Source organism: Eschrichtius robustus, chromosome 7 (assembly GCF_028021215.1).
Source record: "Eschrichtius robustus isolate mEscRob2 chromosome 7, mEscRob2.pri, whole genome shotgun sequence".
NCBI classification, from domain to species: Eukaryota; Metazoa; Chordata; class Mammalia; order Artiodactyla; family Eschrichtiidae; genus Eschrichtius; species Eschrichtius robustus.
In genome coordinates this window covers 13,666,328-13,676,949 of record NC_090830.1, presented here as the reverse complement: position 1 = coordinate 13,676,949, position 10,622 = coordinate 13,666,328, and the positions used below count along the sequence as shown (strand labels likewise).

Here is a 10,622-nt window from a genome sequence, read left to right as displayed (position 1 = left end):
CGCGCGGCTTCCGTCCTGGTTAAGATGGCGGCGCCCGGGGTCCTCCGGAGGGGCCGTAGAGGGTGCTGCCGCCCTAGGCGAGGTCGGGCCGCCCCGTGCGGAAGAACCGCCCCCAACAGCACCCCAACCACCGCTTAGCTAAGAATCCCAGGCCACGCCCGGGACAGCGGCCGCAGCATGGATTCTTCCAGGTCGTCCAGCTCTTGCTTCTCCGTCGGCTCCACCAGTCCCGGCGCTGTCGTGCTCCTCTACTCGGTATGCGCCCGGGGGAGCGAGGCCGGGGCGGGGCCGCGGGAGAGGACCTCCTTCTCCTGGTCCCGGGTTCCTCCGGGCTGCGACCCAGGGCCCAGAAGAGTGGGTCCGAGCCTCCCCGCCCCCCCCCCCCCCCGCGCCCAGGAGAGATTGGGTGGTTGATTTGGTTTCTAGGGCAACGTTGTATCGCTGCGTGTGGGCATGTCCGTGTGCTTTTAGAAGTTTCTCCTGGTGATGGTTCCGCTGGTTCCTTCCCGCTCGTTCCTTCCCTTTCCCTCCACCAGGCGTTGGGCCTTCAGAACGCCCCCGACACGGGAACGAGGCGGGGAGAATTGGAGTCTCTCTATCTCTTGCGAGGCGTGTCGGGCTACCTTTCGGTCGAACCCGAGGAACCTGCGGGTCTGACTCAGCCGGAGGTAGCCCGTGGCTCCCCACCCACCCCGCTCTTTCGCAGCTGTGGTATTCCCGGGAGAAAAAGTATTTGGCTTGTCTGTGAGCATTGAGTTTCTAAGACTTTCCGTTTCTCATCTAAGCAGATTTGGAGTTTCCGGAAATTTGTATTGTGTTTCTGTCTTCTGCCCATCATTGTACTCTTTCCACAAGTCATTTTGGAAGAGAACTAATGCCCCCCGGCCTCTCTCCAGTTGGCCCTTTCACCCCACAACCCCCTCTTCTAATTTGAACTGGTCTTTTTGGCCGACGGAATGTTGGTCACTCAGAATTGTCATGAAGAAATTATCAGGTGGAAGTATTTCACAACCCTGGAGCAACTGACTTTTTTTTTTTTAACCAAATTAATTTTTATCTACCTTAGGAGGAAATAAAAGAATGCAGTTTAAAGTCATGTTACCAATGTTCTGGCTTAAATATAATGTTAATTTATGTAGGAAGGTCATAACAGGGAAAACACGAAAGAGCAAGATAAAAAACTCAGTTTCAGAAAAGAATGTATATACCTATGGCTACCTTCAAATTGGGAGACCAGTGGAACATGGGGAAACTTCTGTTCCCTTGCTGTCAAGAGCTCTGGGCTTATGATTGCTGCTAAATTGTCCACTTTCCCAAGATTTATCACTTGGACCTCTCTCTTCGTTGACCTCACCGCACAGCGCAGTGGTGAAATAGTTCAACCTCGAAATGTAGGGAAGGAGGGTTGCTGTGTAGCTCTGACTTCCCATGGGTAGTTTTTTTCAGCCCTAAACTGGTTTGTGAATTACAGCAATTTTCCACATGTGTATTGAAGGAAAGAGTTGGTTTTTTATTTCCCCATTCACCAATGATAAGACTTTGGTCACCTTTTTCACGTGAAAAACTAAAGCAGTTAATTGCATGTAAGCCGTTACTGCTTCTGAAGCTGGACAGCCGCCCTCACTCCTCTTGTGACGGCAGTCTTAACTTTCATGTTAACCTGAACTTCTTCTTAACTGTTTCAGACTGCCCTTGTTTCTTTCCTGGGCCACACTCTTATTGTGCAATACTCTAATCTAGTCTTAGAGATATTTAAGATACTGCTGATTGCAGCAGACATTGCAGCTGTAGGTACTTAACAGTGTCCTAGTCAGTATTCTCAATGTGCAAGATATGGAAGTTAAAGATCCAGCCCTTGCCTTTAAGGACTCCAAAGGATGTCCTGAGAATAAAGGAGTAATCGCAGTTAAGTGAGAGAAGCCCAATGATTGAAGCGTGCACAGTATATTGTGGGAGGGCTGGAAAGGAGCACCTGGCCTGTCTGGGGACTTGGAGAAGGCTTCTAAGAGAATGTGACACCTGAGCTGAGATTTTGAGGTATGAACGGGAGGTGAGGGAGAGGAAGGCTGTCCTAGGCATCAGTGTAAGAAGACCACTCCTTGGCATGTTTGGGGGAACCAAGATAGGTAAGGGTAGAATAAAGGGGACGTGAGAAACAAAACTAAGGAAGTAGGCAGAGGATATTTCCTAAAGGAATTTTATGTTTTTAAACGCCCTTCAGGATAAAATCTTCATTCTGTGGGACACCATTTAAGGATGATCGGATTTGTATTTTTGAAAGTCTGAGAAGACTACTAGGTTTCTGGCATGATTATGTGGGTAACCTCTTTTATCGATGCGTAAGCAGAGGCTGTAGAAAGAGAATTCGTTGCAGAAGGAATCTGATACCGGAAGCGTGGAGGTCAGTTAGGACGCTGTCGCAGTAATCCAGGGAGGTGACGAAAGCCTGCAGTGAGGCAGTGGCCGTGAGTCTGGCGAGGAGGGAGGCGGGTGAGTTTGTGTGGTATTCAGGACAGTTGAATGTGGTAGCTAGGGAAGAGGCCGCAGTCTGAAGTTGACTCCCCATTTCTGCGATCTGGTAACTGGGCAGACGACGATGCCTTTCACTGATGAGAAAGAGGAAGAGGAGCAGATTTAGTCGGGGTAATAGAACAGTCATTTCAACTTAGGATGTGTTGAGTTTGAGGTGGAAGAGGCAAAATTAATGATTTTTAACTTGTGGATTATCCTGTTACGGACCAGATACATCACAAAGTGTTGGGGAGGCCTCCAAAGAGCGTTAGAAGTGCGGTACCAGAGTAGAAGAGGAGGGTCTGGCCTAAATATATAGATATGGCAGCCTCCGCCAGTAGGTGGTGTCCGAAGCCATACGTCTGCTTGAAATCTTCCAATGAGACCACAGATGAAAAGCAGACCGGGATTGCATAATCACCGGTGTACCCATAACCCAAATGATGGCTTCCTGTTGGAGTCTGAATGAGAAGTCTAGACTCTTTACCGTGTCCTACAAGACTCTACGTAATTAGGTAATTGCTCCGTCTCTGGTTTGACCAGTCCTGCTCGCTGGTCCAGCCGCACTGGCCTTCTGTTTCTCAGAAGTAAGCATGCTTCCTTCTCGGAGTGCTTGTAGCCCTCTCTGTGTGGTATGCTCTGTTCTCCCAGAACCTTGCATTGCTGGCTGATTTTTTTTTTATTATTGAGGTCCCAGCTCAAAGAGGCCCTTCCCCACCACTCAATCGAAAGTAGCTCTCCAATCACTCTTCCTCATTAGTTCCTCTATTTTGTTTATATTCTCTTGTCAGTGTTGTGCTACAGCAGTCTTATACTGGCTCTCAAAGCTGACTGTTAAATTTGTATGAAGCTTGCGAGCCTATTGTTAAAACACTGCCATTATTAAAAATTAAAGGTTGTTATATACATTTACAATTAAACAAATTCCGTTAAAAATAGTTAATACTCAGAACTCAGCACTTCCTAATTATTTTACTAAGTTTTCCTGTTATCCACGCTCTTGAAGTTATTTCCATCTGTCACACTGTAAGGTGGAAATCCTGGAGAACGGTGGCTCTTTGCATCTCCTCCCAACTCCACATTCAGTGAGGTCGTATTGGTAGCTTGAAATCTGCCACGGTGGGAGCGTGTGTACCCCAGAAACTGGCAGGTGCTATAAACCAGGGCTCTCCCGTAGTTGCACATTTACCAGCATGCTACTGGTGGCATCCCTGAGTGAACTTACCTTGTTTATTTGTTGTCTGTCTTTCCTTCAGCTCCCTCAGGGCACGCTCCTAGTCTGCCATGTTCATGCCGTGTTCTTAGCCTGTAGAACGGTGCCTGGTACGTTTGGGGCTGTCAGTAACTGTTGAATGGATGGATCCACCAGAGCAGTTGAAAGGGAGGTACAAGGAGAGGCCTGTTTAACTAGCAATCAGGAGAGGCCCACTCTGCAAAGTAAGATAGGGAAGACGAACAATGGGGGGAAAATCGTTCACCTCATTCTTCTCACTTGGCCTCCTCATTGTATCTTGCTCCTGGGTGAGTATTTATTTTATGATGGTAAATACTTCTCCAGCATGGCGTAGGGAAGGCCAGTTAATGAGCAGTAACACTCAACCCTGGCTGCATGTAGGGATCACTTAGAGTACTTTCAAAAATGCTTTTGATAACCCAGGTACCCCTCCCAGACCAAATTAATCAAGAATCTTTAGGGGGGCCTTGGCATCAATATTTTAAGTTCCCCAAGTTATTTTAATGTGCAGCCTGGGTTAAAAACCACTGGATTAGACATTGAGTTAGACCAGATTGGGAGAAGTTTGAGCTTTAGACTGTGAATGTTGGAGAGCTGTCATCAACAGGGCTCAAGAAGTGGCTTCATTTAGTAATTTATTTCTTCATTCCACAAACAATGATTGAAGGACTGGGAATACAAAAATGTATAAGACCCGTGACAGGAAGTTCACAATCTTGTAGGGGAGACACCAAAGACAAGTTTATTGAAGTATTCTAGATGAAAATGTAATGAGGATTCCCTAAAGACTCAACGGAGAAGATGACCATTTTGGTCCTGCGTTAAAGGGAGAATCTGGAAGTGGTACACAGAGGAGGTGTACAGAAGCTGTGTCTGATAGCTGAGTGTTTTCCAGGTGAACGGTGGTGAATGGCCATTTGTAAGTGCCCTGTCTCAACAACTGGTACCACCATGCACAGGGTTACTGACAAAAGAGGCTGTGTCCGTCTTGGTTAGACAAGGCATATCCCCAACACATACCACAATAGCACGCATATAACAGATGCTAGGTGTTTGATAGGAATGCCATTCTTAGAGGTGACTTGAACAAAGCTGCGGGAGCCATGAGATGTCATAGCTTGTTTAGGCAACTAGGTCTTTGTATAGCTGGCTCGTGTGTTGAGAAGTGTGAGCTTGATCCTGCAGTTAACAGAACCGTGGAAGGATTGCAGATGATCACAGCTGGCAAGGTTACATACCTGCTGGGTACATACGTGCTGCTCTGCCTTGCAGGTTCTTGTTCTGAGGACGCCCTCCCTCCCCTCTCCCCCTTTCCTCTCTCCTCCCCTTCCGCTCTCTCTTTCTCTTCCCCCCCCCCACCTCCTCCACCCCACACACACCTCCCCAACTGATTGTGATCCTTTTCTGTTCCCACACCCAGGACCGCTAAATGGGAAGTCTCTAAGATCTTTTTTGTCCCTAAAATTATATCATTTATAATGGTAATTTGTGGCATTCTACCAAGTCTGAGCCTGTATAACTTATGCCATTACTTCATTAATGAGAACTGTGAAATTTGAGGTTCTTCAGCCTTATAAGCAGGAGTATGCGATATGTTACAGCGACTGCAGTTTTACACCAGAATTCCAAGCTCGAATATTTTCCCCTCATATATTCTCTATAGTTATATATGTAGGCATAAAAATGTTCATGTTTGTGTATTTCACATGTTTTACATGCTATCCTTTTATACTTAAACTCCATATAAATGCTCTTTGCTTCTATTTGTATTCTCGTTGTGCCCAATGGTGGTCTCAGTTTTTCTGTTTGTTTTTTTTTTATTACCTTAACATTTAGTCGGTCAGTTATTAATCAATTGTGCTATATTCCAAACACAGCTAGATGATGGAAATACAAAGAGGACACAAAGTGTCCTGCCCTCAAGGTAATTGCATTTTAGTAGGGAGACAGACATGCAAACGATTACATGTTATGGGATACATACCACAATAGACGTATGTAGAAGGTAAAGAAGTCCTAATGAGGAAGGCAGAGTAATTCCATCAGGGGAACTCAAGGAGAGTTGTCACAGAAGAGTGATGCCAAAGCAAGGATGACAGGAACAGAAGGGCATTCCAGGCAGAGATGGCCACGTGCAAAGGCCCCAAGGCATGTCAGCGATGGACTTGTTGGGGAACTCAAATCACTCACTGTTGAGTGGGCCATGAGTGTGGTGAGAAGGAAAAGCCAGGTCATAGAGGTTCTCATGTGACGCCAGCAGTGGCTTAGGTCTTATTCTGAAGGAGGTGAGGGGTGTCATGTAAATATTTTAAGCCAGAATTGTGTTTTGAAAAGGGCGCATGGTGGCATGGAAGACTGATTCAAAGGGACAAAACATAGGCAAGGAGACCAGTGAGGAAGCCGCCGTGATAAAGAGCACAGGCTGGGCATGTGAATGAGGAGTAGACGTGATGGATCCTTAAAGGCCGTGTTAGCAGGATGGAACGGATTGGATGTGAAGGGTGAGGGAGGAAAGGTCTAGAGTGATGTAGACAGAGGGATGTAGATGGTGTGGGGTTATTGATTGAGATTTCAGGAAAATAATCAGCTTGTAGGATTGTGCAGAGGAGAAATGAGTTCAGTTTTGGAAAAGCCAGATGGGAGAAGAGGACAGGGCAAGGGATTCAGAAGCATAAATATTTGAAACCAGTTGAGTAGGTGAGAGTACTCAGCACCGTGTGGCGTGAAGAAAAGAGGGATGGAGATGTTAACATACATTAAAGGAAGTGGGAGGAAAGAAGACATATTTGTAACCGGGGGAGGAAAATTTCCCCCAGGTTGAGAATCTCTGGATTAGAGAGATGAGGTGGGTTTTCTGCTGTGACAGAGTCATGAATTAAAGAAACCACAGTAGGAACATTTCAGAATAGTTGTAGGTAATGAAAGGAGGGAGGGCTTGAGAATGGTGTCCCACGGTGGGGAGGTCTAGCAGGACGAAGACTTGAAAGAGGCCAGGGTCTAATGATTAGATTTGAAAGAAATATTACTGTTTGTTATGCTTTTTATAGTAGCAATGAATGAAAAAAAGAGTCCAAACATCCAACATTAAAAGTAATATCGTGGGAGAAACTTAAATGACACGGAGGAGCGTTAATAACATTAAGTAAAAAAAAAATCAGGAGACAAATCAAAATGTACGTGTGGTGAGGGAGGGACTTTTCACCGGCAAAGAAAAAAGCATTCACTGAAATGGTCTCTGGCTCATTGGGTGACAGTTGATTTTAATTTTCTTCTTTGGGCTTTTCTGTACCTCCTCAATTTTTATAATGAACATGTATCACTTTGGTAATTAAAAAATTATATTAAGAAATTAGGGAATATAAAGGTGACGGTGCAGCCACTAAAATATTTTAAAACAATATTTAATATAGGGAAGTATTCAGAATACAGTTGATAAGGCAAGATAAACTATATTTGGTAGGGTCCATGTTTTAAATTTAAAAATATGTATTTTTGTATCTATGAATGAAAAAAATAAGGGAACTAGTAAGTGTTAAGAGTAGTTATTCCCAGGGTGTAACATTGTGGGCAGTTTATCTTTGCTTGTATGTCTCCACGTTTCCAAATCTTCCATAATTAGCATGCTGAGTAGTCTAGGGTAGTGGTTAGGAACAAGGTCTGTGAAGCGATAAGGCTTCAGCTTGAATCATGTCTCTGCCCTCTGAGAGCTGTGGGACCTTGGCTGAGTTATTTCGCTTCTCTGTGCCTTGGTCTCCCCATTGTGAACCGTGGTGGTGGTGACAACCACCTCATAGGTTTGTTGTGAGGATTGATTGCCCCTTCATACAGGTAACGTTCTCAGGATAGTGCCTGACACCTAGGAAGCAGCGACGTGTGTTAGCTGTACTTATTATTACTGCTATTACTTTCATCGTCAGGAAAACAAACTTTTAAGAATTAACAATTCAGCAGTCGTTGGTAGCCCAATAACGAGCAGTTTCAGGGGCTGGTTGGATAGAAGCTGAATTGCAGTGGGTTGAAAGGAGAAAAGAAAGTAACACAGCAAAATACAGACTGCTCCACAGTAGCTTATATGGGAGCACTTTTGTCTTGGGTTTGCACCCTTGTAGTTTTATTTGATTTGACATAATCTTGACTCTCTGATGTACGCTTTAATTTTTAAAACTAAATGAGAGAGGCAGACAAAACAGGTTTATTGGTGTGCTTGATGAAATCTGTAAAGTTGATCAGATTACTCTAGAGCCTAATGTCCCACCTTTGCTATGTTTGTTAACTTTCATAGCGGGGCACTGGCTTTATAAAGGTAGCAGTCAGAAATATGATAATAAAATATTATAGTTCAATGTCAATTCATTGATCCTAATAATAGCTACATTTCTTTTTCTTTTTGGTAATTTTATTCTTTTTTTCATTTTTATTTTTGGCTGCGTCGGGTCTTCGTTGCCGTGCACGGGCTTTCTCTAGTTGCGGCAAGTGGCGGGCTCCTCTTCGTGGCAGTGCGCGGGCTTCTCATTGCAGTGGCTTCTCTTGTTGCGGAGCACGGGCTCTAGGCACACAGGCTTCAGTAGTTGTGGCACATGGGCTCAGTAGTTGTGGCTCGCGGGCTCTAGAGCGCAGGCTCAGTAGCTGTGGCACGTGGGCTTAGCTGCTCCGCGGCATGTGGGATCCTCCTGGACCGGGGCTCGAACCCGTGTCCCCTGCACTGGCAGGTGGGTTCGCAACCACCGGGGAAGTCCAATAGCTACATTTCTTTTTCTTACTGTATGAAAACCTAACATCAGAACACTCTGCTCTGACTCTGTGTCACAGAATAAGAATTTGGGCTAAGATGAAACCTTACCAACGCAGTTTTACAGCATGTGCATCACTTTCTTTCATTTGCCTTACCCACAGAAGGAGCTCAAAAAGTGGGATGAGTTTGAAGATGTTTTGGAGGAGAGGAGGCATGTCAGCGACCTGAAATTTGCCATGAAATGCTACACACCTCTTGTCTACAAGGGAATTACTCCTTGCAAGCCAAGTGAGATTAAATGTAGCGTTCTCAATTCTGAAGAGATTCATTATGTCATTAAACAGGTAAGTGATTCCCTCTTCAGCCATAGCCAGATTTGTTCATTGTCAGCAAGTTCTAGCTCTTCTTGATTCTGTGAATTTATTTTGCTATTTTTAATGTATCTTTTTAGATTTTGCTGTATTCAACACATTCATCAAATGTTTATTGTACCCATAATGCGTCTTAGCCTCTTTGCTAGACATTGTGTCTAATAGCTAGTTGAGCAGCGTTCTTGACCTCTTAAGTGTATAGTCTAATAGGGAATGATGACAGTTGTGCAGTCATTTACAGTGAAATATGATACAAGACATGCTACTGGGAGGCCAGTGTACAGGGGCATTAATTAATTATAAGAGCAACTAATTTTGTATAGGGAGTTAGAGAAGTGATTTTGTAAATGAGGCCTGAAAGATGTTTGGGGGTTTTCCAGGTGAAGTGGGTGAGGAAGAGTGTTCCTAGCAGACCAAATAACCTTTTCCCTGTGGTTTTCAAACCTCATGGCACATTAAAATTATTCAGGGAGGGGCTTCCCTGGTGGCACAGTGGTTAAGAATCCGCCTGCCAATGCAGGGGACACGGGTTCGAGCCCTGGTCCGGGAAGATCCCACATGCCGCAGAGCAGCTAAGCCCGTGCGCCACAGCTAGTGAGCCTGCGCTCTAGAGCCTGCGAGCCACAAATACTGAGCCTGCGTGCCACAACTACTGAGCCCGCATTTCACAACTACTGAAGCCCACGCGCCTAGAGCCCGTGCTCCGCAACGAGAGAAGCCACCGCAATGAGAAGCCCGTGCACCGCAGCAAAGAGTAGCCCCCGCTCGCCGCAACTAGAGAAAGCCCGTGCACAGCAACGAAGACCCAATGCAGCCAAAAATAAATAAATAAAATAAATAAATTTTTTTTAAAAAAAGAATGTTTAAAAAAAAAATTATTCGGGGAGCTTTTAAAAATCCCTGTGCCTCGGGCTTCCCTGGTGGCGCAGTGGTTGAGAATCTGCCTGCCAGTGCAGGGGACACGGGTTCGAGCCCTGGTCTGGGAAGATCCCACATGCCGCGGAGCAACTAGGCCCGTGAGCCACAACTACTGAGCCTGCGTGTCTGGAGCTTGTTCTCCACAACAAGAGAGGCCGTGACAGTGAGAGGCCTGCGCACCGCGATGAAGAGTGGCCCCCACGCGCTGCAGCTAGAGAAAGCCCTCGCACAGAAATGAAGACCCAACGCAGCCAAAAAATTAATTAATTAATTAATAAAAATCCCTGTGCCTACGTCTCACCCTCACACCAGTTAAATCAGAATGTCAGGAGTGAGGAACCAGGCATCTGAAGTTTTTTAAAAGCCCAGTCAATTCCCAAGTATAGTGAAGTTTGGGAACCACCAGCTTATTTTAAGGAGTAGAGCACGTGTATGTTCATGGTGTTGAGAGGTGTTCGATGGAACCAGACTGAAGAGAGCAAAGGAGGGGCAATGACAAGAGTTGGACTGGAGGGGGAAGCCGGGGCCGCCTCGTGAAGGGCTTTGTGAACCGTCCAAAGGAATTAGATTTATCCTACATACAGTGCGAAGCCGTGGAAGGGTTTCCGGTTGCAGTGCGGCACGATCAGTTTATGTTTTAGCGGCGCCGTGCTGCTGAGAAAGGAGACGGGAAGGCTGTGTGTGCTGCTCCTGCAGTAATCCCTTGGTAGGATCGTAGCTGCCTGGACTGGCAAGTGGTTATAGAAACAGAGAAGTGGACAGACTTAAGAAGTGACCAGTTGGGTGAATGAAGTGAAGGAAAGAAGAATCAAGGCTGTTAGAGCCATTCTCTGAGATAGGGACTTAGAAGAGGGCT

The 10,622-nt window shown here is 45.7% G+C and overlaps 1 protein-coding gene across 3 annotated transcripts in view; it reads left to right on the top strand.

Moving 5' to 3' along the window:
• Positions 1-10,622, top strand: part of GNPAT (glyceronephosphate O-acyltransferase) — a 33,153-nt gene that overhangs the window by 561 nt on the left and 21,970 nt on the right. For 2 of the 3 annotated variants that reach the window (XM_068547617.1, XM_068547616.1), the window contains exons 1-2: positions 13-255; positions 8,639-8,821. In XM_068547617.1, the coding sequence (XP_068403718.1) occupies positions 178-255; positions 8,639-8,821 (261 nt within the window). In that variant the 5' untranslated portion in view covers positions 13-177. Of the gene's footprint in view, positions 1-12; positions 256-8,638; positions 8,822-10,622 lie in introns of those variants that run through there. The other variant, XM_068547618.1, reaches the window with a different exon arrangement.